This window comes from Ahaetulla prasina, chromosome 4 (genome assembly GCF_028640845.1).
Source record: "Ahaetulla prasina isolate Xishuangbanna chromosome 4, ASM2864084v1, whole genome shotgun sequence".
Taxonomy (NCBI): Eukaryota; Metazoa; Chordata; class Lepidosauria; order Squamata; family Colubridae; genus Ahaetulla; species Ahaetulla prasina.
This window is the reverse complement of record NC_080542.1, coordinates 31,266,918-31,294,409: the sequence shown is the minus strand read 5'-3', so window position 1 is coordinate 31,294,409 and position 27,492 is coordinate 31,266,918. Positions and strand designations below refer to the sequence as shown.

The window sequence follows — 27,492 nt, the reverse complement described above, 5'->3', positions numbered from 1 at the left end:
AATAAATAAATAAATAAATTTTTTTCCCAAAGAGAGCTCTAACCAGCTATAAGTATATGAAGCCCTCCATATGAAAGGAGGAATCATTATGACATTGTATTATATTTCTGTGTGACACAGAGAAATTTACTGGTGCTACATTTCTGCCCTAAGCAAAACTTAACTTTAAGATATAAATCATTTAGATTTATGCAACAGGATAAGGGAAAAGACATTTCTGTTCTCAACTGTTGGCTGCAGGTCCAAACTTTATTTTTAAAAAATACATAAAAGGAAAAAGCCCTTAGTAAGGTAATCGAATACCAGTTTCCACAACTGTTACCATCTCATTCAAAAACTCTAGGGTCTAGGATAGGAATTATATTTCCTTTGCAAGAATTTCTTAATTAATTTGGAACCCCATGACATCCAGCTCTTCCAAGCAGCCAGTTTTGTGATAATTTATTATAGAAATTCAATGATATAATCAAATAAACAAACATAGTATATCTTATTAACTCATTACTTCAGGATATCATACGTCCCAAAGATTATCTACCTTTTTTGGTTCAATGATTAGGCCATTGTTACAGATGTAAAACATGAGACTTTGGATGCTTCCATATTAGAACTCTTTGACACTGCAAAAATATTACTTCTTTGTGAATTGTTTCATGCAGAAATAATGTAAAAATTCCATGCAAATAAAGTGTCACTATATTATGTACAAATACCCTTTCCCTGTGCAAAAGATTCACTTATATTTACTTATTAATCTAATTGAGCAAAAGTTATTTAAAACACAATTAAAAGTTAATTTATAGGTTACAGATTAATTCTTATTGTAGGCTATTAGTTTCATTTGCCATTTGTGATGAAAGACTATTATATTATTATCTTCCCTGAACTGTTGCATTTATAGCGTTTCTGTGACAGAAACTTGAATTGTGGATATTTTCTTTTAAACTAAAAGAACAAGAAAAACTTAGAAGAAGAAAAAATCTTTTAAGGAGCCTAATTCTTCTTTAAAAAGAAAAGAAAAAAAGTAAATAGAATTCAAGGAAAACATTAATGAAAAGTTTCCAATTTCAGAAAATTCAGGAAGCTATTAATTTTTTTTACAATCTATTGATCATTAATTCCCATCCAGGAATTAATGCATTAATGCAAACAATTTTTATATAATGTTATATCCCATAATTAAACAATGCATAATTAATGCAAGAAAAATGCATAGACTGCAAAGTGGAAGATATTTAAAAAAAAGCATCCTGAGAAGTCAGAACTAGATAGGCTACTGCACCTTCTTTCAAATCTGATATTTAAAGAAAAATCCATGAGAGGATAAAGCTAAAAATACTGAATCACAATGATTTCTTTTTGTTGCATTATGTGCCATAAGAAACAAAAAAGAATGGATATTCCAGAAAAAAAATTCTCTAGAACTGTTTCTAGGTATCATGATGCTACATTGATACTATACAACTGAGCGCTCCTATTCTGAAAATCTCCCTACGGAGTGACTAGTTCTACTCTTCCTTAATACAAAGAAGGTAAGATAGCTGGAGTCCTTCTTGTCTTTCCCTGATGAAAGGAATCATTATTTTCAGAGTTGATACTTTCTTCAGGGCTCAAGTCCTGGTCCATTTAGCCTTGAACCTTCATGTGGACTGGGATTGCTTCCAGGATTGGGACCCATCTGTATGGCATGAGTTTTCTCTGGGGCAATGACTTCGGGTTGCATTTGCTGGAGGCAATTCTCCTTGGGGTTTCTGCCCAGTTCAGTATTGTCCTCACTGGGTCCCTTAAGGCAGGCCTCAGAACTAATTGTCTTCAACAAATCATCCTGAATGTTTTCGGAAGTACCCACTCGCCAAGGCAAATGCAAGTATTTGTTCACTTCAATAGCAGGGCTACGACGGTTAGGGTCAAGAGCCATGATGCGGCGGAACATACGCAAGGCAGGAGCTGTGAAAACTTTCCACAGGCCTGGAGCCTCACTTGGTATTGTGCGATTTTGCCAGATGCTAAATTCCTCAAACTTAGGATCAGGGCTCATTGCCATATCCCAAGGGATGCAGCCAGTACAAATACAGAAGAGCAGCACTCCAAAGGCCCAAATATCAAGGCTTGAGTCCAGAGCTAGAGACTCTGTCCTCTCTAGCAGGCATAGTTCTGGTGGGGAATATGGCAAGACAGCAGACATAGCAGCTATGCAGGTGCCTTCCAGTCGTGTCAGGCCAAAGTCACCTAATTTCAGCTGATGGCATTCTTGGTCAAAAAGCAGCACGTTATCTAGTTTTATGTCCCGGTGTACCAGAGCTTTGCCATGCATGAAATCCAGAGCATCAGCCAACTGGCTTGCACACCGTTTCACTTGCACCTCAGGAAGTCCTTCCTGTTGAAGAAAAAAGAAACAGAATTACAGAAAAGCTCCACAAAATACCCAGCATTTCAGTGGAGCCAATTTGAAAACATTCTCCCTGCAATTAATCAAGGAGTCCTTGTCTTGAAAGGTTATGAAGAAATGCTTTTTCAAGATTGCCACAGTAACCATGCATGAATTATATAGATTAGCTAACACTGTGATAGTGTTATCTATCTAAAAAGGTTATGTATACAGGTATTTATATAATTGTATTACCGAAACTACCATCTGGTCAACTTGGGAACAGTTTAAAGCATCAAAAGAAGAAAGCAAATATATGTATAGAAAAGTATAATTGTGACTTTAAAGAATAAAAGGGCACCTAGCCCTTTTTTAAAAAAAGCCCCCAAATAAATGAAATAGTATTTAATGCACTATCAAACTCTGTTCTTCTACCATTCCAATTACAAGCAGGATGTGCAGCACAGTTGAAAAACTTACTGCAAATTCTTCTTTTATCTAGTAATTTCCCTACCCTTAATTCTCCTCTTGTACCCACTCAAAAAAATATCACCCTATCATTTTCCATGCTTAATGAGATCTTGCCAGTTCTGGTGTCCTTAAAGTCTTTTGCTTTTTATACCCCTGAGTTCAGGATGCTGCAGAGATCTCCAGCTGGTGCTAGCTCCTGTGCAAATCCATAATGAGTAGATGATTCAAAAGCACTGCCAATGGTTCGAAGAAGTGTAGGATGTGAAGAGAGGCAGAGAGCAATACAATATTCCCACAGGAACTCCCTTCTCCCTGTGTGTTCCTTGGACATCAGTTTCAAAGCCATTGAGGTTCCTGCAGGCAAGGATATATGCCAATAAATAACATAACATAACATAACATAACATCAGAGTTGGAAGGGACCTTGGAGGCCTTCTAGTCCAACCCCCTGCCCAGGCAGGAAACCCTACACCATCTCAGTCAGATGGTTATCCAACATTTTCTTAAAAATTTCCAGTGTTGGAGCATTCACAACTTCTGAAGGCAAGTCGTTCCACTTATTAATTGTTCTAACTGTCAGGAAATTTCTCCTTAGTTCTAAGTTGCTTCTTTCCTTGATCAGTTTCCACCCATTGCTTCTTGTTCTACCCTCAGGTGCTCTGGAGAACAGCCCAACTCCCACTTCTCTGTGGCAGCCCCTGAGATATTGGAACACTGCTATCATGTCTCCCCTAGTCCTTCTTTTTGTTAAACTAGACATACCCAGTTCCTGCAACCGTTCTTCATATGTTTTATCCTCCAGTCCCCTAATCATCTTTGTTGCCCTTCTCTGCAGTCTTTCTAGAGTCTCAACATCTTTTTTACATCGTGGCGACCAAAACTGGATGCAATATTCCAAGTGTGGCCTTAGCAAGGCATTATAAAGTGGTACTAGCACTTCACGTGATCTTGATTGTATCCTCTGTTTATGCAGCCCAGAACTGTGTTGGCTTTTTAACAGCTGCTGCACACTGCTGGCTCATATCTAAATGGTTATCCACTAGGACTCCAAGATCCCTCTCACAGGTACTACTATTGAGCAAGGTACCACATACGGTACTGGTGCATTTTGTTTTTGGCCTAAATGTAGAACCTTACTTTTTTCACTGTTGAATTTCATTTTGTTAGATAGCGCCCAATGTTCAAGTCTGTCAAGATCTTTCTGTAACTTGAGCCTATCTTCTGGAGTGTTGGCTATTCCTGCCAGCTTGGTGTCATCTGCAAATTTGATGAGTTCCCCATCTATCCCCTCGTCCAAGTCATTGTTTTGTTTCGTTCTTTAGATTGTACCTTAACCATATACCAAACTGGCTACTGTGGTTTAGTATAATAATAATCAGATGCAGCATATGTCAGGATTATATTGTGTTTTGCACAGTTTGTTAAATGCTACAGGAGAAACTTTTCTGAAATCTTTATCTGCTTACAATATTATTTTTAGATTTTCATCCCATGAGTCCTTCGGGAGATAGGGCGGTATATAAATTTGATTAATAAATAAATAAATAAAGAACAGACAGATACATTAGTGATCTTTGCAATGCATTTTGACCTGTAAATGAACTTTAAAAGTCTTGTCTTTACATCTGGTAATGTTAATTTTCTTAATCATACAATAGTTCCTTTTTTTCAAAAAGTATGAGGCTGACCCATAATAGTTTGAATAAAGCTTTGCAGAGAAAAAAAAAGACTAGACATGGCTGGGATTTCCTGCAGATGTGCTAATAGATGAAAACAAACTGATGAAATGCAGCCATTTCCTAGGTCCTCTCTCTTTGCAAAACATGGGCATCTTTTAGAGCTGCTAGAAATATTTACACGGAAAACTGACTAATTCAATGCTGTTTTGATTCTGCAGAAGAAGCTTCTAAGTAATAGCAAACAAGGCATTCTTCCCCCTCCCTCATCCAGACTCCATTTTAAAGGAGAGAGAGAAATGGGAAAATAGATGCTTTTGGCTTATCTGCAGTTTGTTAGGTAGTTAGTTAGTTGTTTCTGACATCCTTAAAGTCATACTGATTCAAAGGAAGGGGTTTTGGAATCAAAAGATATGGAGTATAGAGGTAAATGTTGATAATTTGTTATTTTATGTGTATTAATGTCTTAGCAATATCTGATTGATGCTGTCTGGGTTCTGAAACTAAGTAGTCTCAGTCAGTACATCAGTGGGGGACCTTCATAGAGTCCCAGGACTGGAAGCCAAAAGAGGAGGAGGGAAAAATATTGGGAGAAAATCAAATTTCCAAACTTGGAGGTGTTACTGCAACCCACTAGGTGGCACTGTGAACCTAGTTAATTAAATAATAAGGGAAATCTATATAATAGGGAAAAAAGCAAACATCCATATTCTGTGTATTTTCTTGCATGGGTGCTCAATAATCTGCCATTCATTTTTATTTTTCTTAAGGGTTGTTTCTTTCTGTATGCCTTACAGTTGGGAAACAAGCCAATTTGCTGCTCTATTTGCTGGGTTTTGCTTTGCCAAAGTAGCACCTGCTTGTTGGCAGCTGTCCACATGCCTGGGATGACACAGTTAATTAATTGCAGGCAGTGTGAACTGGATGAGAGCAACAAGCAGTGAAGGCCAAACTCAATCCAAGTCAAGGCTTGATGAAATAAAAATGTAATCCCAACCTCAGGAACCCTTAAATTCCTCGTAATTAAGTGAATTCTTAAACAGAGAACCTGTGAATAAGACTTTCCAATGTGATATTGATAAACCTGTACCTATTGGACAACAGAATAAACTCAGATAAACAATAGCATGATATCATGGTCTGGCTTCATACATGATGCTAAGCTAGAAAAAGATTTGTTCAGTTTTGGCTTAGTGTGTTGTATAAATTCCAGCTACCAGAATTTATAAATCAAGATTTATGGATTAACATTATCACTCTCTTGCTAAATACTTCATGGTTTAAATGAACTATAGTCTAGTCTAGAAATGTATATTATTGCATTTGGTGTGGGGAAAAACTGTTTCAGAACCAATATTGGCACCTTTGCTGGATACACGGTGGAAGTTATTTGGTGAACAGGCAATCCCTGGTGGCCATGTTGTGTTACATGATAGGCTTAAAAATATTCCAAATGAATTTATGGCTCCCAACCATAAAGGGCTAAATAGAGATAGTTAATATTTGGATTCAAAGAGGGGCAAAGGTGTGTCGGCCCTCACTGCACCTGCAGTTTCTTAGAGAAACCTCACCCTGAGGAGCTATAGCTTCCATTCACCTGCTGGCAGGGCATGACCACACTCAAAATAAGCATCTGCCAGTAGATAAACTAATAAGGACATTCCCCTACTTCCTATCAATTCCTCAAGATATTCCTTAGCACATCGGGCTGGCCCTTTGTTATTTAGAACATAGAATTTCAGAGTTAGAAGTTGTTCAACCCCCTGCTCAAGCAGGACATCCCAAACCATTTCAGACAGTTGGCTGCCCAATCTCTTTTTAAAAGCCTCCAGTAATGGAGCATCCACAACTTTTGAAGGCAAGCTATTCCATTGGTTGTTCTCATTGTCAGGAAATTTCTCTTAAATTCTATGTAGATTGGATCTCTCTTTGATTTGCTTCCATCTGTTGTTTCTTATCTAGCCTTGGGTGCTTTGGAAAATAAGTTGACCCTTTTTTCTGTATGGCAGCCCTTCAAATTTTGAAAAAAAAATAGAATACCAGTTTTCCATAGATTTCCATACCAAAAACAGAATACCAATTTTCCATAGATTTATTTTTTTATTGAAAGAATCTGAGAAATAATGGAAATGGGGATCCTGAGGTGCTCCAACAAATATATTGGCAAACACAGGTTGGGTCTTCCTGGCTATACATACAGTATTATTTAAACCCAATCAAATGTTCACCACATACAACACACTGATGTATTTCAAGACATGGGGGAAATTTTATGATTGGTTAGAAAAGAAATATGAATAAAGGTATAGAGATAAAGTGGATAAGGAAAAGACAAATAAGAGAAAAGGTAATAAAAGAATAGAAACTCAGATGATGCCTAGTTAATTGAAAAGGGGGAAAGGGTCGGGAGAGAAAAAGTGTTGCTATAAAAAGTGTACATGAATGATGAAATAGTTGTAATTATTAAACAAAAAAGAAATTGAAATGAAGATGTATATAAATAGAAAATAGGGGCTGCTCTGATACCATTCTAGATTGAATTGAAAATGGAAACAACAAAGTGGAAAAAGAGACAGAGAAAGGCTAGGAGGGGAGAAGAGAGGAAAGGAGAGAAAGGGATAGAAAAGATGGAAAAGGAGAGGAAGAGAGGAGAAAAAAGAGTAGTCGAGAAGGTTAGAAAAGGAAGAAGAGAAAAGTGGGGTAAGGGAAGGGGAAGTAGGAAAGGGAAGGAAAATAGAAATGTAGAAGAATCAGAAGAAGGAAGAGAAGAGAAGAAGAAGAGGAAAAGTTGTGGTAAAATAAAAGAGAGGAAATGGTAAAAGAGCAGCCCCGAACAATTAATAATTCAAATTGTTAAAAGACAAGATTAATTATTAATGATGGATAAGAGACTTAAATATGTTTATGAGAAATAAAAGAAAAACTTTTCAAAAAAAAATGTTCACCACATTTATATATTCTTACCTCTCTCACGATGCTGAACTTGTAGAACATGACCATAGGAGCCACTGCCTAGCTCTCTTGTTATGTTGTATCTCTCCTCTATCTCCAGTTTCGGTAAACTCTTGGAGGTAATGGATATGAGCTTCTCTAGGAATTCCTCATTGTCTTCAGTGTCATCCATATTCTCAGCAGAATTGACATCTTGCTCAGCAGCAGCATCTGAGGAGAGAGAGGGATATTAAATAAGCTATTGCAAATCAGATATCAAGTTCCAGTTTATCTTAGCATTGATTGGAAAATTGAATGTGATTTACAAAAGTTATCTGATTTCAGCTGAGAAGAGTCTGGGCATTGATGATCCAATTTTCTTTCTATTGTGATTTTACATCAAAGTTACTATTATGCAACTGCTATGCAGATATTTAAAGGTTTAAAGGAAGGTTTAAAGGAAAAGTGAAAGCCAGAAAAGATTTGAAATAATTTTACTCTCCTTAAAATGGAGATTAAAACAATCTTCCTATATTTCCCGCTTCCCGCTGGTGGATGATCTCTGGAGGGCCAGGGATAGGGGTTATTCCTCTGCCTTGGTCCTATTAGACCTCTCAGCGGCTTTTGATACCATCAACCATGGTATCCTGCTGCACCGGTTGGAGGGGTTGGGAATGGGAGGCACCGTTTATCGGTGATTCTCCTCCTACCTCTCTGACCGGATGCAGACGGTGTTGACAGGGGGGCAGAGATCGACTCCGAGGTGCCTCATGTGTGGGGTGCCGCAGGGATCGATTCTCTCACCCCTCCTGTTCAACATCTATATGAAGCCGCTGGGTGAGATCATCAGTGGTTTTGGGGTGAGATACCAACTGTACGCTGATGACACTCAGCTGTACTTTTCCACCCCGGGCTACCCCAGTGAAGCTGTCGAAGTGCTGTCCCAGTGTTTGGAAGCCGTAGGGTCTGGATGGGGAGGAACAGGCTCAAACTTAATCCCTCCAAGACGGAGTGGCTGTGGATGCCGGCACCCCGGTACAGTCAGCTGCAGATGCAGTTGTCTGTCGGGGGTGAGTCGTTGTCCCAGATGGAGAGGGTACGCAACTTGGGCGTGCTCCTGGATGGGCGGTTGTCCTTGGAAGATCATTTGACGACCTTCTCCAGGAGAGCTTTTTATCAGGTTCGCCTGATCCGCCAGTTGCGTCCCTTCCTGGACCGGGATGCCCTATGCACAGTCACTCATGCTCTCGTTACCTCTCGCCTGGACTACTGCAATGCTCTCTACATGGGGCTCCCCTTGAAGAGCACTCGGAGACTTCAGCTAGTCCAGAATGCGGCTGCGCGGGTTATTGAGGGAGCGGTTCGGAGCTCCCACGTAACACCTATCCTGCGCAGACTGCACTGGCTACCTTTTGTTTTCCAGGTGCGCTTCAAGGTATTGGTTACCACCTTTAAAGCGCTCCATGGCTTAGGACCGGGCTACTTACGGGACCGTCTACTGCTGGCTTCTATCTCCCAGCATCCGGTGCGTTCCCACAGAGAGGGACTCCTCAGGGTGCCGTAAGCCAAACAGTGTCGACTGGCTGTCCCCAGGGGGAGGGCCTTCTCTGTGGGGGCTCCTACCCTGTGGAACGAGCTTCCCCTTGGGCTTCGACATCTACCTGACCTTTCACCGCGAACTTAAAACCTATTTATTTCGTATGGCTGGCCTGGCCTTGTAATGTATCTTTAAAAGTTTTGGCGGGAAAATAGCACGTTGCTGATTGGTTGAAGCCCCCGGTTAAACTGTATATAAGGAGAGGTTTTTCCCAGCACTGGCTGCTGGGTTCACCATATAGTAAAGAGCTGTTGTCACTATCCTGGTCTCTTGCCTCGTTATTGCCCGAATCTAACACTGGCGACGAAGGTGGGATCTCGAGGCTAGGAGCGCCAGGAAAAGAGCTGAACTCACCAGGAAGACACGAACCCAGCAAAACAAGGGCAGAAAGCAGCGATGTCCGGCTACACACTGCCAGCGCCATTCGACCCAGCTAAGGAGAAATGGGGATCATACATGGCTCGCTTCGAGTGTTTCCTCGAAGCAAATGAACTTCAAGGAGTTTCCGACAACAGGAAACGAGCCTATTTCCTGAGCCACTGCGGTCCAGAAGTTTTCGACACCGCAGAATCCCTGGCTGAACCAACGCGGTACAGTCGGTACCGTGGCAAACTCTGCAGACTCTGCTGAAAGCACATTTTACACCGATGCCATCCAAGTGTGTTTGGAAGCCGAGGGTCTGGATGGGGAGGAACAGGCTCAAACTTAATCCCTCCAAGACGGAGTGGCTGTGGATGCCGGCACCGGTACAGTCAGCTGCAGATGCAGTTGTCTGTCGGGGTGAGTCGTTGTCCCAGATGGAGAGGTACGCAACTTGGGCGTGCTCCTGGATGGGCGGTTGTCCTTGGAAGATCATTTGACGACCGTCTCCAGGAGAGCTTTTATCAGGTTCGCCTGATCCGCCAGTTGCGCCCTTCCTGGACCGGGATGCCCTATGCACGGTCACTCATGCTCTGTGTCAGGAAAGCAAATTAATTCACCGGATTTGAGAAATGTATTTCTCCCATTAGTGTGTTTGGAAGCCTTTGTGGTTTCCTCAACCTAATATTCCATTGTAAGGAAATAATAAATCCAGTATTATGGGTTTATATAGCAAACAGATTTCATAATGTGGGCTTTCATAAAGTAGTTTATTGGATTATGTATTGCAACCCTTAAAGTGCTTTTCAATCTTTGCTGCTCTTAAATGTGTGAACTTATTTGATCAGAAAGCGATATGTAAAATTAGTCACTATTAACATTATGCATTTTGTTGCTATAATTTTAGCACTTGTTGAGGAGAACCAGTATTTGTGGCATTTGTCTTCAAATGCCTGGGTCACTATAGTTTAGGGTATTGTGAAGCACAGTTTGGGAAGAGCATAACTTCATGCTCTGTGTCAGGAAAGCAAATTAATTCACCCGGATTTGAGAAATGTATTTCTCCCATTAGTGTGTTTGGAAGCCTTTGTGGTTTCCTCAACCTAATATTCCATTGTAAGGAAATAATAAATCCAGTATTATGGGTTTATATAGCAAACAGATTTCATAATGTGGGCTTTCATAAAGTAGTTTATTGGATTATGTATTGCAACCCTTAAAGTGCTTTTCAATCTTTGCTGCTCTTAAATGTGTGAACTTATTTGATCAGAAAGCGATATGTAAAATTAGTCACTATTAACATTATGCATTTTGTTGCTATAATTTTAGCACTTGTTGAGGAGAACCAGTATTTGTGGCATTTGTCTTCAAATGCCTGGGTCACTATAGTTTAGGGTATTGTGAAGCACAGTTTGGGAAGAGCATAACTTCATGCTCTGTGTCAGGAAAGCAAATTAATTCACCCGGATTTGAGAAATGTATTTCTCCCATTAGTGTGTTTGGAAGCCTTTGTGGTTTCCTCAACCTAATATTCCATTGTAAGGAAATAATAAATCCAGTATTATGGGTTTATATAGCAAACAGATTTCATAATGTGGGCTTTCATAAAGTAGTTTATTGGATTATGTATTGCAACCCTTAAAAGTGCTTTTCAATCTTTGCTGCTCTTAAATGTGTGAACTTATTTGATCAGAAAGCGATATGTAAAATTAGTCACTATTAACATTATGCATTTTGTTGCTATAATTTTAGCACTTGTTGAGGAGAACCAGTATTTGTGGCATTTGTCTTCAAATGCCTGGGTCACTATAGTTTAGGGTATTGTGAAGCACAGTTTGGGAAGAGCATAACTTCATGCTCTGTGTCAGGAAAGCAAATTAATTCACCCGGATTTGAGAAATGTATTTCTCCCATTAGTGTGTTTGGAAGCCGAGGGTCTGGATGGGGAGGAACAGGCTCAAACTTAATCCCTCCAAGACGGAGTGGCTGTGGATGCCGGCACCCGGTACAGTCAGCTGCAGATGCAGTTGTCTGTCGGGGTGAGTCGTTGTCCCAGATGGAGAGGTACGCAACTTGGGCGTGCTCCTGGATGGGCGGTTGTCCTTGGAAGATCATTTGACGACCGTCTCCAGGAGAGCTTTTATCAGGTTCGCCTGATCCGCCAGTTGCGCCCTTCCTGGACCGGGATGCCCTATGCACGGTCACTCATGCTCGTTACCTCTCGCCTGGACTACTGCAATGCTCTCACATGGGGCCCCTTGAAGAGCACTCGGAGACTTCAGCTAGTCCAGAATGCGGCTGCGGGTTATTGAGGGAGCGGTTCGAGCTCCCAACCTTCCCGCCAAAAATTCAAACCGACCAATCAGAGCTGGAACGGCAGCAAGCGGCCCGGTGGTCAGTTTAAAAAGGCGTGAAATTGAATCAAACTGTCGTGAGAGTGGGTCACGCATCAACACGCCTAGAAAAGAAAATCTTCACAAAGCAAAGATTGAGGGGTGCCGTGCCGATTGAGGTGGACACGGCTCATCGATCACGATCATGTCCTGGGACAACCTCGTGAGAGCCTTACCCGCCATCGCAAAGCGCAAGCTGCAACCACAAAGACTAAAAGTACAGGACTACCAGGGGAATCGCATCCCCGTCCGAGGGGCAACGTCCGTCCATGTCGAATATGGAAAGTACAAGAAAACTCTGCCCATCACCATCGTCGATGGGACCCTGCCAAGCTTGTTGGGACTGGACTGGTTCCGAGCATTGGGCATGGGAGTGACTGGAATCTTCAGAACCGAAGTCGACCTCAAAGACGAACTCGTGAAAGAATTTGGGGACGTTTTCAGAGACTGCCTGGGCAAGTACACGGGGACCCCTATCTCCTTTAACTTAGACCCCCGAGTTGCCCCTATCCGTCTAAAGGCTAGGAGGGTCCCGTTCGCCCTAAAGCCCAGGATTGACCGGGAACTAGACAAGCTAGTAAACCAGGGAATTCTAGTACCAGTTGACCATGCTAAGTGGGAGACCCCTATAGTCACCCCAGTCAAGCCGGACGGATCGGTCCGGATTTGCGCTGACTACAAGGCAACGCTTAACAAAGCATTGCAAAAGAGTGCTTACCCCGTCCCGGTGGTACAGCACTTACTGCACTCCATGGGGCAAGGGCAAGTTTTTGCCAAGCTAGACTTGGCCCAAGCCTATCAACAGCTGCCTGTAGACAGCAGCACAGCCGAAGCGCAGACAATTGTGACTCACAGAGGGGCTTTTAAGTGCACCCGATTACAGTTTGGGGTTAGTGTGGCTCCAGGGTTATTTCAGAACCTGATGGAGCGGTTATTGCAGGGCCTGCCAGGCGTGGTACCATACTTCGACGATGTACTGGTATCCGCTGAGAACCTAGAGGAATTAGGGGTAAGGCTGCGAAAAGTTTTGGGCATTTTCCGGTCTGCCGGTCTCACGGTTAAAGTAAACAAATGCCAGATCGGGGTTGAGTCTGTGGAATTCCTGGGCTACCGGATAGACAGGGAAGGGATTCACCCCACCGAGAGCAAGGTACGGGCCATCAGGAAGGCCCCGGTTCCAAAGAACAAAACGGAGTTACAGGCATTCTTAGGTCTGATCAATTTCTACGCAGTATTCTTAAGGAATAAGGCAACAGTAGCCGAGCCGCTGCATAAATTACTGGCAAAGACGGCTGCATGGTCTTGGGGAAAGGCAGAAGCTAGGGCATTCGAAGGGGTAAAAAAATCTCCTATCGAGTGATAGCCTCCTTATCCAGTACAATGGCACGCTACCACTAGTGTTAAGCTGCGATGCATCTCCCTATGGGGTGGGGGCTGTGCTCAGCCACAGGTTACCAAATGGCACAGAAGCCCCTATTGCATACTACTCCCGAACCATGTCATCAACTGAAAGGAATTATAGCCAGCTTGATAAGGAAGCCTTGGCTATAGTCTCAGGGGTCAAGAAATTTCATGAGTATGTATTTGGTCGTGATTTTGAAATCATCACGGACCATAGACCTTTGCTAGGTCTGCTGGCAGGCGACCGCCCAACGCCCGTGGCTCTTTCGCCAAGATTGACCCGATGGACTATCTTCCTGGCAGCGTATTCTTATAAATTACTACACCGGCCAGGAAAGGAATTAGGGCATGCAGACGCACTGAGCAGATGCCCGCTACCAGAGACTATCGAAGACCCCACTCCGGGGATACCAGTTCTGCTAATTGACTCTTTGGACTCTGGCCCAGTCACATCCAAAGAGGTGGCTCGGGCTTCGTATAAGAACATTACAATAAGAACTGTAATAGGTTGGGTACAAAGAGGTTGGCCCGCTACGCCGGGCAAGCGTTTTAAAGAGTTTGTAAAAAAACGTGGGGAACTCTCGGCTCAAGGGGGGTGCCTGCTATGGGGGGATCGAGTGGTGGTCCCGGAGAAATTAAGAAAAAAGGTATTGGATCTCCTTCACGAAGGTCACCCAGGGATCGTAAGGATGAAGGGTCTAGCGAGAAGCTATGTGTGGTGGCCCTTAATGGACTCAGAAATTGCTGAGAGGGTAGGGAAATGCCAGGCCTGCCAGGAGTCCAGACCGCTACCCCCAACGGCCCCGATTAGGGAATGGGAGAGACCCCAGGGCCCCTGGTCTAGGATCCATATCGATTTTGCCGGCCCCTTCCACGGTCAAACCTTTCTGGTAGTAGTCGATGCCTACTCCAAATGGCTGGAAATCATTCTCATGAGATCCATGACAGCCGAGGCCGTGATCTCAGCCCTACGGCACCTATTTGCAACCCATGGGTTGCCCGAAACCTTAGTCTCAGATAACGGCCCGCAATTCACGGCAACCCAGTTTGAGGGGTACTTGGCAGAGGAGGGCATCCGGCATGTCCTCTCGGCGCCTTTCCACCCTGCGACGAACGGCCTTGCAGAACGTTTCGTTCGGAGCGCAAAGGAAGCATTGTCCAGACTCAAGCCAGGCGATTGGCAAACTAAAATCGATACATTCCTAGCAGTCCAACACAGAACCCCCTGTGTCACAACTGGCCGCAGCCCGGCCAAACTATTAATGGGTCGGAAGCTTAGGTGTCCCCTAGACCGTTTAAACCCAAACTACACACCAGACGGTTACAAAGGGGCACAAGGTAAAACAAGAGAGATGGTAACAGGCGACCTAGTGTGGGCACACAACTACAGCGAGGGCCCGACCTGGTTAGCAGGGACAATTCTAGAAATAACAGGACCAAAGTCATATCTAGTCGAGTTGGGGGATGGCCGGGTATGGAAGCGCCACATAGACCAGATAAGAAGACGCATAACAGACAATACAGAATCAGACGAAACATGCCCTGACTATTCAATGTTGGAATCCACAGCTGACTCAAACCCAGGGCTAACGCAGGACTTATCTGAGTGCCGGGAGGTCCAGCGATGCCAAATGGTTCATCCTGAAAACAGCAGGGAAGACTCTGCAAATAATCCAGGGCCGGATGGCCTAGAGGAGGAGCTGAGAGGAACAAACAGTCCCTCCGGCCAGCTCGACTCACTCCCAGGGAATGAATTGCGCAGGTCTGAAAGAGTTAGGAGACGCCCAGTCTACTTGCGTGACTACGTCGAGAAATAAGATGTAAATTGTATGTAAATAATGGTAAAGTGTTTTCTGGGAGGGAAGGAGTGTAATGTATCTTTAAAAGTTTTGGCGGGAAAATAGCACGTTGCTGATTGGTTGAAGCCCCCGGTTAAACTGTATATAAGGAGAGGTTTTTCCCAGCACTGGCTGCTGGGTTCACCATATAGTAAAGAGCTGTTGTCACTATCCTGGTCTCTTGCCTCGTTATTGCCCGAATCTAACAGGCCTGATTTTTAAATTTTAAATTTTAATTGAATTTTGATGGGTTTTAAATTTCTGTAATTTTATGGGGTGTAATGTTATTTTAAATTTCCTGGCTAATTGAATAAGTTTCTTAAGGGTTGTTTTAATATTGTGTATGTTTCTGTTTGTATTTTACTTGCCTGTTCACCGCCCTGAGTCCTTCGGGAGAAGGGCGGTATACAAATTAAAATATTATTATTATTATTATTATTATTTGTAGTTTGATCAGCAATGCCATTTTAAATGTATGTATATGAGTGCATTCATTGCCTTAATTTACCCAAAAGAATGGACTAAAGAACAAAGCTGTAATATTATGGGAGCAGTGTAAGTCCAGTGGACCTACTTGGCTATAAGCTTAAGACCTTACAAAGACTTTCTGAGTACTGATCCAGTCATAAAAGCAAAGGTGAGACTTTTTTTCTCTCAGTTGTATCTGTAAATGAATTAATTCCTTTTATGAAAGTATTATATTAACATTATTACATTATTATTAACATTACATTATTAATATAAATACATTATTATGTATTTCAAAATAAGAGCAGTATATTTACATTTGCACTAAACCATAATGTGATTTGTTTAGTTTTGACATTGTGTGAACTTATTTGATCAGAAAACGATATGTAAAATTAGTCACTATTAACATTATGCATTTTTGTTGCTATAATTTTAGCACTTGTTGAGGAGAACCAGTATTTGTGGCATTTGTCTTCAAATGCCTGGGTCACTTTATAGTTTAGGGTATTGTGAAGCACAGTTTGGGAAGAGCATAACTTCATGCTCTGTGTCAGGAAAGCAAATTAATTCACCCGGATTTGAGAAATGTATTTCTCCCATTAGTGTGTTTGGAAGCCTTTGTGGTTTCCTCAACCTAATATTCCATTGTAAGGAAATAATAAATCCAGTATTATGGGTTTATATAGCAAACAGATTTCACAATGTGGGCTTTCATAAAGTAGTTTATTGGATTATGTATTGCAACCCTTAAAAGTGCTTTTCAATCTTTGCTGCTCTTAAATGTGTGAACTTTAATTCCCAGAATCCCCCAGCCAGCTGACTAGCTTGGGAATTGAAGTCCCTATATGTTAAAGTAGCTAAGATTGAAAAACACTGCCTTAGATAAATTGCACCTTCCCAGAAGATGAGCTGGAATGTGCTGAATCTTTCTTTTCTTTGCCACTGGTGGGAATGTAGGAAATGCGGATCCCAAATCTGCTACCTTCCATGTATCCCATGTTCCAAATTCTGTAGGAGCTGAATAGCCTTTCTGATTTGGAATGATTTGGAAGTGGTGGTAGAAGAAATCTTCTGGTGCACAGTGAAATCGAGGTGGGTGGGATGGGATGGGAGAAGCAGCTCTGTAACAGGAGCATATAAGGGAAACCTTCGCTGGATTGCTGACCGCTCCCTTGTACAGCATGGCTGCTGCCTCTTCCTTCGGGATTAAGAATTCCTGCATCCCTTTTTTTTAACTAATTGAAGTTTATGGTATATCGCCAGTTATTGCCTAAGGTTAAAAGCAGCCCACACCTGCATTCAAAGACCTCCTTGAGAAGAAGAAAAAAAGATAACAGAGAAGGTTTTTTGTTATCTATTTCCCTTTATTTGACTTGGCATTTACAAGCTTCCCAAATGGTTCAGTGCCTCTGTCTTTCAAAGACTGCCGCTATCTTTCTCCAAAAGTTCCTTTCTTGAGCTGGAGCGGGGGGGGGGGGAGTGTCCAATCTTGAATCCAAGCCTGGCAGGTAAGGGTGCGTTCAGCACAAGAGAGCTTAAGCCGCCAGCGGGTTAGGAAACAGCTAACCACCGGCAGATGAACCTGAGCCAGCCTTCCACCGTCCTGCACCCGGCGAGGCGGGACATTCCCTTCGTGCCGCTTGCGTGTGTCTGAGCGACTGACTTTGCAGTTTCAAGTCCCAGGAAGACCTTCAGAGAACTCAGTTCAAATAGCATTCTGGCGTGAAAAACGGAAACCAGTAGCACAGAGAAATCCTAGTAGCAGTTCCTTGAGGTTGGATATTTTTTCAGCTCAAAGGAGGGCCTCTGTCTGTTGGAAAATCAACTTGCTACTGATATTTCATGAAATCATAGAACAGAATTGGAAGGCACCCAAGAGGTCATCAACTCCAACCTCCTGCACAATGCAGGACTCACTATACACCATCCCCAATATGACTATTAATGACTGTCCAGCTTCTATTTGAAAACCTCAGTGAAAGGGTTGTGAGTAACATGGTTCCACTGATTGACAGCTCTTACTCTCCAGGAGTTTTTAATACATGTATCTACATTTTTGAAATTTCATCCAGTTAGTTCCAGTCTCAAACTCTAGAAAAAGTAAAAAATAATTTCAAACAATGTTTCAGGTATTTGAAGACAGCTATCGGGTCCTCTCTCAACTTTGTCTTCTGTAAACCATTAAAAAGAATTCATTTAGAGGAATATAATTTCCTCCCTCCCTCATTACAGATACTGTTGGAACTATGATGTTAGAATAGTATTAATAAGATATTTCAGACTAGACTCTTTGGAAGGGGGGAATCCAATGTTTTAAGATTCAGTGGAAAGTGCAGAAAGCCTTTAGTATTTGATTTTAGAAATGAATATGAGTCTTTTCATATATGCAGTGCAGCACTTGGAAAAGTTACCTACTCATATGCCAAAAAAAATTCTCTGTAGTCTTTTTAAGGTTTAGTCATTTGCGAGCTAGAATGAGTCACTTTTTAAATTTGGCATTGCAAAACACAATGGCAAAAACAGGCATCACCGAGGGATTTTGATGCTAACTCCACAACAGTCAAAAATCTAAACATGGAACAATGTATGGAATTTCACTGAAGTCTTTTGTAACCAAACTCTCTTGTTCATGTTCCAATATACAATTCCTTATTCTAACCTGAGAAGAAAACTTCCCAGAAATGATTTAGTATAAATATTGAGAAAAAGTCGCCCAAATTTTTGAAAAGTTTGAAAGAATCTATTGGAGTCTATTGGAGAGGTATATAAACCGCTTAATCTGAGAGATGGCTGAGTTAATTTCAGAGAGATGAAGTATGACTATGTTATGATTCATTTTGTACATGATTCATAGGAGAAGCCATCAGGCATGATTCATAGCAGAATTAAAATGTACCAGATGTTTTGCTTTTTTTTTTTTTTTACATTTCAGTGGGCAAACATCACTTTGTAACAGCAAATACCCATAGCAACAATGATCATCTTTCACTGCATCCTTCCCCTCTTTATTATGATATAGTAATTAAAGAAACGTGAATTTAAATGTGTAAAATTGATTCAAAGGACTATGTGGGCTTGGAAAAATCAAACTTTGTCACAGCTGGGTCTATATTATAGGGATATTTGTTTGTTTAAAACATTGAATCAATAGCCTTTAGTCCAATAGAAAGTTATTAAAGTATAAAAATACAATGTAATATGTTTTAGAATTTTAAGATCATCAATCTTGATTTTCTGGAAGAAGGATGGGATTCAGAGGTAATCATTAATGTTAGGAAAAAGTTTGCATCTGCTTTTGCTGTTTATTTGCTGTTTGTGGTTACAAAAAAAAATAACAGTAAAGAGGGCATAAGGAAGATCCCTTGTTTTATAATACTTTTGTGAGTACTCACTACAGGTGCAGAATTTCAGCAGCTTTGGTTTTCCCATGCATGTCTTTAGATTTTTCTTTTTAACAAAAGTTTCCAAATTAAACAAAAAATCAAAGTAGCCAAAAGACTAGGAGAGGAATGTATAAAAATTAAACTAAAGAGGAAATTCAACATAAAGTTTAATATGTTTTTAATTCTTGGCAGAATATCATCCTATTATTCATTCAGCAGCCCTGAACAGAATGTCAATAATTAAGCTGAAAATAGTGCTACACAAGACACTTCTGCATAGAAACTGATGGATTACCATGTATTAATAAGTGTACCTGCCATTCATTCAGGTTTCCTTCCTTCCTTCCTCCCTCCCTTCCTCCCTCCCTTTCTCCCCTCCCATATTTTAACTCCTTTACTTTTAGCTCTCCATCTTTTTTAACTACAGGAAGACATCTGAAAGAGATGTAGATGTAATTATGCAATAAAAATATACTTTTTTTTTCAGACTGGAACTACTTTTTTTTGAAATTACTCTGAAAGAGAAAAGTCAGTATCCAGAATCACAATGAGTATATCATCATAATTAGGCTCACCTTAAAATAATATTACCTCTCATTATATCACCAAAATTCTGCAGTGAAAATTTCAAGCAAAAACTTTATCACAGAAGTAGAAAGCAGCATCAAACATTATATTGTAAACAGTTATATTGGGTTATATAGGGTTCAGTTATATAGGGTTCAATCAATGTAACTCATATAGTTAAGAATTATAGACATTCAGTGTTTATTCCCCTCACAGAACTGCTACTAATCTGATCAGTGTCTTTTACTTAAACCCAGCTCTCAAAATTGTTATGATTATATAAAAACAAAGACATTAACTTAAACTCTGTGAAATCAGAATTTAAATCTATGTATCAGATTAAAATTGAAGAGAGAGAGAGTCTGAGAACGGGAAGTTTGAGCATTTGCTGATTGGTTCTTTTTTCTCCTCTAAGTAACCTTAACTGGTCCATTTACATCTGTGAAAGTAAGATGACTTTTCAGATGACAGAGTTTGGATTCCAGGCCAGCTTACTTACATAGCACCTTTAGTTTTAGAATGTTACTTGGCTTGGCATTTTCTCTGTAAAAATCCTATGCCTAGGTAGGAATCTGTGGACCATTGTTTTCAGTGTTAAGCAGACACCAAGGGAGATGGGAAAGGATTGTTCGCATACCAAACTGAGGGGTAGGCTCACTTTTCTTTGTAAAAAAAAGTGCTGATGGAGCATCGGATGCCACTGTTTGATCCTGAACAGTGATATTAGAGCTCCTGCTGAGACAAAATCTCACACTTAGGAGGCCTGCTCTCAAATACATAGCAACTGTGTTTAGACCACTTGGAAGAAATGTCAACCACTTGTCCAATTAATTTGTAAACAATTGTGCAGGATAGCAATGCCCCTCACCACAGTGTCCACCAGCTGCATCAAGAAAATTACATTATGTTCCAATCATTAGAATTGATTATTATTTTATTAAATTTATTTGCCAACCATCTCACCACAAACTGATCATGATTTAATCTTTATCAGAATTCATTTGAGCTTTGTCTGGAGTTTTCAAATTCTCTCCAGCATGAGGAATAAATTAAATTCAATGGATTAGGAAACTTGGTTTCCCTAGATCTGGACTGAAAACATCTAGCTGACTTTGAGATGATAGCAAAGAGATACCTAAAGCTTCCTGATGTCATCCAGATTTTTGCAGCTCAGATCTGGTTACTTAATATAGTTGCAATTTCTTCAACTGCTGTATTTATTACTGTGACTCAATGGTGTGTCGTGCTTAAGCTGCAATATCACATTAATATTTTTTAAACATCTTTAGATCATAAGAGGCATTATAATTCCAATCTTAATCTTTGCGAAATAAATCTTATGATCAGTGAACGTTAAACTGAATAAAGTGGTATAAAACAATCACAGACACAGAAATACATGAGAGTCTCAAATTGGACAGATACTCTAATACAAGAGGAACAGGATTAGCTATTTCTTACAATAGAGAGTGAAAATGTAGACACAAGTTTATATGCTAATCTCCCTTCTTCAAATAACAGCTTTACAACTAGCTAGAATTGGTATAGTGGTTAAGGAGCCAGCCTAGAAATCAGTTCAAGGTGGTTTTTGAGTTCTAATCCTGTTTTAGGCATGAAATTCAGCTGGGTAACTTTGGGTCAGTCCCTTTCTCTCAACCCAACCCATTTCAGAGTTGTGAGGAAAATAGGAGGAAGGAGTATTGGGTATGTTCATTGCCTTATTTATAAAAAAATAATAATAAAGGCAGAATATTTATTTGTTCTTTGTTTGAACAAAGAAACTTTCAGTGCAAAAAGAGAAAAGAAAATCAAGAGGTGCCGCAACATAGGGTATTTAATAATGGCCATCTTACTGTAATTAAGGCAATGAATAAGTCTTATTATTCACGTCACTAAAGACAGCTGTCCTAAATATATAAATAAATGAAAAGGCAATGCAGGAAAATAAAATTGCAAAAGCAACAGACATTTTTAAGAGGGAGAATCAGCCTTTCTGATTTGTATAGTCTTTTTTCCTGAAATTTTATTCAACACAGGAAAATCCTTAAGATTGGGAAAACATAAAATTAAATCTCTACAGGCTAGAAGTTAATTAACTGGGTACATTTAGCCTAGAACAATAACCTTTTCCCCTCAGTTAAAATGTAATGCAAAAGCAGACCCTACTTAACTTGCTTTTGGCTCAGATAACAGAAAAAAGGCTTATTTGAATCTGCTATCAAAACTTCTCTTAACATAAATCCTGCTCATTTGTACTAAGAGACATAAGTCAACCAAATAACTATCAGCTTTTACATGTGTTCTTTTCCACTCACTTAAGCTGGAACAAGATATCTTTGTGACGTGAAATATGGCTTAAGCATTTTTCCTCACGTACCAATTCCAAGATAAACACCATTAAAGTACCATTTTAATCTCTGTATTACACTATCCCTAGGAGGTGTTGATAGATCTTATGTGAATATATCTAATCCATTTCTGGTCCCTATTTTTTCTACTTGCATTTTTACGTGCTTTTGAAACTGCTAGGTTGGCAGAAGCTGGGACAAGTAACGGGAGCTCACCCTGTTACATGACAGCACTAGGGATTCGAACCGCTGAGCTGCTGACCTTTCAATCAACAAGCTCAACATCCTAGCTCCTGAGCCACCGCGTCCATATATATGTGTGTGTGTGTGTGTGTGTGTGTGTGTGTGTGTGTGTATGTATATGTATGTATATGTATATGTATGTATATGTATATGTATATGTATATATTTATATATAATAACTATATTATGACATAGTATAAATATAAAATTTCAAAAAATTATATTAAAATATGGACTGAAGTTAAAAAAGATATCTTATCTTATATCTTATGGTGAGATGTGGCAAACAAATTTAATAATATTCCAGGTCCTTTGGAAGGACTCAACAGATGGACAAAAATGCCAAATCCAGTCTGCACATTTGGTTGACTGAGTGATGAACCAAATAATAATGCTAAGATGGAAGAAATTACAACTGAAATTACAATTTTGGGAGAGAATTTCAGTGATAAAAATAACTGTCTTGCCTAGAAATACATTTTTTGTTTCAGATAATAACTCTTTTGGCAATTCATGTACCATTTAAAAACTGGCAGAGGTTATATCTAAATGTATGTACAGGTGAAAAACCATGAATTAAATATAAAGTGTAACAAAATGAAAAGAGTAGGACTGAGTTTACTTGATTTTAAACCGTATTTTGAAGCTTGCTGTTTAGATTTAAATGAAAGAGAGGATGCTGCTGAGAAACAGAAGTCTTTTTCCCTGCTTCTGTGTCCTGTAGCTGAACTCCTGTGGAGAGAGAAAAATTACAATACCATTTTAATCTCTGTATTACACTATCCCTAGGAGGTGTTGATAGATCTTATGTGAATATATCTAATCCATTTCTGGTCCCTATTACTTTTTAGCATTGTCAGCATCCCAGAACAACAAGAATTTCTCTCTTTTTTTAGTCTTTTTTATTCTTCGTGATGGGCAGTCAAGTTCGTGAATCAAGTTTGATTCTTATTTCATTTAATTTCCCAAATGAGGTTTTTATTAAAGCACAAAACAGAAGTCTTTGGAATTAAAAGGACATGACCTGAGATTTGGATGGCACAGATAATTGTCATATGACAAAGTGAGGATTAATGTGGATCTTAAAAAAATAAATATTATTTAAGGCATGCCAAATTGAGAATAGTGAATAGCCAAAAACACGCTGTCATATTATATACCAGAAATAAGACACACATAAATGGCTGACTTTTTGAGAGATACTAGAATTTTATCAAGGAGAAGGTAAAATAAATCAAGAGAAGAATTGGTGACTAAGAAATGGTCCTCTTTATTTACAGTAGACCAAAGAAATTATACTTTTGAATATTGTAAGATTGAGTTTGAAATAGAATTTTGTCAAATGATGACCATGTAACTGCTAAAATGTAAACACTTTTATTGAAATTTGAAACAGAAGAACAACAAATGAAAGAACGATAAACTGGGCTAAAAAAATTGGTTGTTGTATACAAATGAAACAATTGGAAACCGTGGCTGAAAGAATTGTAATTTATATTATATTTAAACTTAGACAATTTTTATAAACTAATCTACAATTATTATATAGCACCAGATTGTTTAGAATGTCTAAAGGCACTTCAAATTTAACTTAGAAAATGAACAAGAAGGGACATTTTATCATGTTTGATATACATGTAAAATAAGTAGAAAAATCTAGATGAAAATGTATACATTGATTCACAAGATTGAAACCCATGCCTTTTCTTTTGGGATTACTGGACAAACACTTGAAAAATGTTATGGAACTTCATTTTTGTACATGATAACTGCAGCAAGAGTATTGTATGCACAAAGGTGGAAAGGTTCAGCACTACCCAGGATGGACTAATGGTTGGTGAAGAGGAGGGAAATTGCTACATTTCTTTGATAAGAGAAAAAAACAGTTATCTATTATTTATTGCTGATTGGAACTTTCTTGCAGAAATTCACTAAGTGATAAAAATATAAAATCTATTTTCTATTACAAGCAACCTTCAGTTAATCATGTTAATTTGCTTTGCTCTCACCAACTCCTTGTGTTCCACCAGCACTATCCTGGAAGACTAAGATATTGATATTCTTTTAGCAAAAACATCTCTACCAAGCTTCACAGCTCATCTCACTTTTATGTTGAGTTGCCTGTATCTGCAGTATCAGTTGCCTTCCCTCTTATGTCTTTAGTCATCCATGCTGCTATTGTCTAGTGCAGGGATGTCAAACTCAAGGTCCAGGGGGCAGATCTGGTCCATAGGGCCACCCTGCAAACAGCAAAGGACTGTCCTACGATGCCTCGGCCAGTGAAAACAGAGCTCAGGAAGGCCACTTGCGGCCCTCCCAATCTCTGTTTTTGCTGGCAGGGGGCTGCAGGGGGTCATCACAGCCAAAAATGGAGCTCGGGAGTCTGTTTTTACTGGCAGAGCACTCGGGCCACCACAGGTACCCCCAAGATGAATGATGTCAAGCTGACCATGCCCACCTGGCCATGTCCACCCAACCCCCTGAGGTCAAACACAACCCTGATGTGGCCCTCAATGAAATCGAATTTGATACCCCTGGTCTAGTGCCTCCTTCACCAATATGGTGATTGAGTTATTTATTTATTTATTTATTATTTTTACAAATAACTCAAGATGGCAAACATATCCAACACACTTTTATTGAAATTTGAAACAGAAGAACAACAAATGAAAGAACGATAAACTGGGCTAAAAAAATTGGTTGTTGTATACAAATGAAACAATTGGAAACCGTGGCTGAAAGAATTGTAATTTATATTATATTTAAACTTAGACAATTTTTATAAACTAATCTACAATTATTATATAGCACCAGATTGTTTAGAATGTCTAAAGGCACTTCAAATTTAACTTAGAAAATGAACAAGAAGGGACATTTTATCATGTTTGATATACATGTAAAATAAGTAGAAAAATCTAGATGAAAATGTATACATTGATTCACAAGATTGAAACCCATGCCTTTTCTTTTGGGATTACTGGACAAACACTTGAAAAATGTTATGGAACTTCATTTTTTTACATGATAACTGCAGCAAGAGTATTGTATGCACAAAGGTGGAAAGGTTCAGCACTACCCAGGATGGACTAATGGTTGGTGAAGAGGAGGGAAATTGCTACATTTCTTTGATAAGAGAAAAAAACAGTTATCTATTATTTATTGCTGATTGGAACTTTCTTACAGACTTTTCGCAAGACAGAAAAACAGGAAATGATTAATGGTTTTGATGATTAGACAGGATAAATTATAGCAAGAAGAGTGTTGTAATCATAGAGTAAGAGATAAATTTATAGTTGTTCATGTAATTGCTATAAAGAAAAGTGGACGTATATTTTTTTCTCTTTTCTTTTACTTTTTTGCATGTTAGCTTTCTTTTTTTCTCTTTTTTCCTTTTTTCCTTACTTATACTAATTTGTATTGGGTTTTAACTTCCTTTTAATTTTTTTTTAATAAAAATGATGTAAAACAGAAAAAACTAGAAAAAAATAAAAATAAGCATTGACATCTTGGGCTACTGTAGGTGATGTTACTGATGATGTGCAATAAAGATGCTTTTCAAAGAAACAATGTCATCTTCATTTTATAGTAAAGTATTTATGAAATAAAATACAGTTTAACAACAATTTTGCATATTTTCTGCAATCAAGATTCCATAAAATAAGATTTGAATGGAACTTTATCTATTTGGTGAACATGGAAGAGACACCATACTAAAGCTAATTTATGAACTGAAATATTAATGAGCAAATTAAAAGAATTTGGTGCATTAGCAGGCTTTAAATTTAACAAACAGAAAACAAAGTTCTTAACAAAAATAGAAGATCAAACACAACTGATAAGTAAAATGGATTTTAAGGTTGCAAAGAAGGTAAATTATCTGAGTGTCACCATGATAAATATGAACTACACATTGTTTCACAATAATTATATTGTGTGTGTGTGTGTGTGTGTAGGTCTTTGGTTAGAAAACATATATATATAATAACCTCAGAAAATATATATATATATACATATATATATATGTAGGTCTTTGGTTATTCGGGTTCAGAAAACAAATATATATATATATATATATATATATATATATATATATATATATATATATATATATATATATATATATATATATATATATATATATGTGTGTGTGTGTGTGTGTGTGTGTGTGTGTGTGTGTGTGTAGGTCTTTGGTTGTTCGGGTTTTCTCCCATGTAAAATTGGAAGTGTCTTGGCGGCGTTTGACGAAGTCTCATTCGTCATCTTCAGGCTTCAGTTTCGTGCATTCGTGAACATTGCTCCCAGAAGCACGAAGCTGAAGCCTGAAGATGACGAATGAGACTTCGTCGAAACGTCGCCAAGACACTTCCAATTTTACGCGGGAGAAAACCCGAATAACCAAAGACCTACATATATATATATATATATATATATATATATAGGTAAAGGCTCCCCTCGCACATACGTGCTAGTCATTGCCGACTCTAGGGGGCGGTGCTCATCTCCGTTTCAAAGCCGAAGAGCCAGCGCTGTCCAAAGATGTCTCTGTGGTCATGTGGCCGGCATGACTCAATGCCAAAGGTGCACAGAACGCTGTTACCTTCCCACCAAAGGTGGTCCCTATTTTTTCTACTTGCATTTTTACGTGCTTTTGAAACTGCTAGATTGGCAGAAGCTGGGACAAGTAACGGGAGCTCACCCTGTTACATGACAGCACTAGGGATTCGAACCGCTGAGCTGCTGACCTTTCAATCAACAAGCTCAACATCCTAGCTCCTGAGCCACCGCGTCCATATATATGTGTGTGTGTGTGTGTGTGTGTGTGTGTGTGTGTGTAGGTCTTTGGTTAGAAACCTCAGAAAACATATATATATATATATATATATATATATATATATATATATATATATATATATATATATATATAATAACTATATTATGACATAGTATAAATATAAAATTTCAAAAAATTATATTAAAACATGGACTGAAGTTAAAAAAGATATCTTATCTTATATCTTATGGTGAGATGTGGCAAACAAATTTAATAATATTCCAGGTCCTTTGGAAGGACTCAACAGAAAAAGCAGTCGAAACTGGCTTCTCTATACCTGATTTCCTAGATCTTACCTTGATCTGGAAGGCACTTCTGGGCTGGTGCTGGAATGGAAGGCTCATGTGGAAACATAGCGGCAGACCATTCTCCTGTTGCTGTTTGTTTCTCATGTACTATGGCATTCATCTGTCCAGGTGTCATTGTTGCTGGTTAAGACTTGGAGCTTTTGCTGACACCCAAACTGTATTTCCTGGATGTGCAAAGAATTGTAAAATACGTTTTCTCTCTCGGATTTTTCTCTGTGCTCAGTCTGCTGGTTGCGCCTATAAAAGCTGAAGCTGTCCTAGCTGGTTATAATCTCTCCACTGTGAGGAGAAGAGAACATGTGTCAC

General features: G+C 39.4%; 1 protein-coding gene across 1 annotated transcript; it reads right to left on the bottom strand.

Moving 5' to 3' along the window:
• LOC131198397 (uncharacterized serine/threonine-protein kinase SBK3-like) lies at positions 1-27,492 on the bottom strand. Its single transcript, XM_058182992.1, has 4 exons — positions 27,175-27,492; positions 7,480-7,677; positions 2,991-3,193; positions 1-2,377 (listed from the first exon to the last, which is right to left on the bottom strand). The coding sequence occupies exons 1-4, from the start codon at positions 27,299-27,301 to the stop codon at positions 1,604-1,606; spliced, it is 1,302 nt and encodes a 433-aa protein (XP_058038975.1). The 5' UTR covers positions 27,302-27,492; the 3' UTR covers positions 1-1,603.

Bases quoted from the DNA above. Each gene is read 5' to 3' on its own strand.
- LOC131198397 (XM_058182992.1), bottom strand. From the start codon at position 27,301: ATGACACCTGGACAGATGAATGCCATAGTACATGAGAAACAAACAGCA. The intron at 7,678-27,174 runs GTAAGATCTAGG...CTCTCTCCTCAG, and splicing joins GAAGTGCCTTCCAGATCAAG to ATGCTGCTGCTGAGCAAGAT. The intron at 3,194-7,479 runs GTAAGAATATAT...CCTTGCCTGCAG, and splicing joins AGTTCAGCATCGTGAGAGAG to GAACCTCAATGGCTTTGAAA.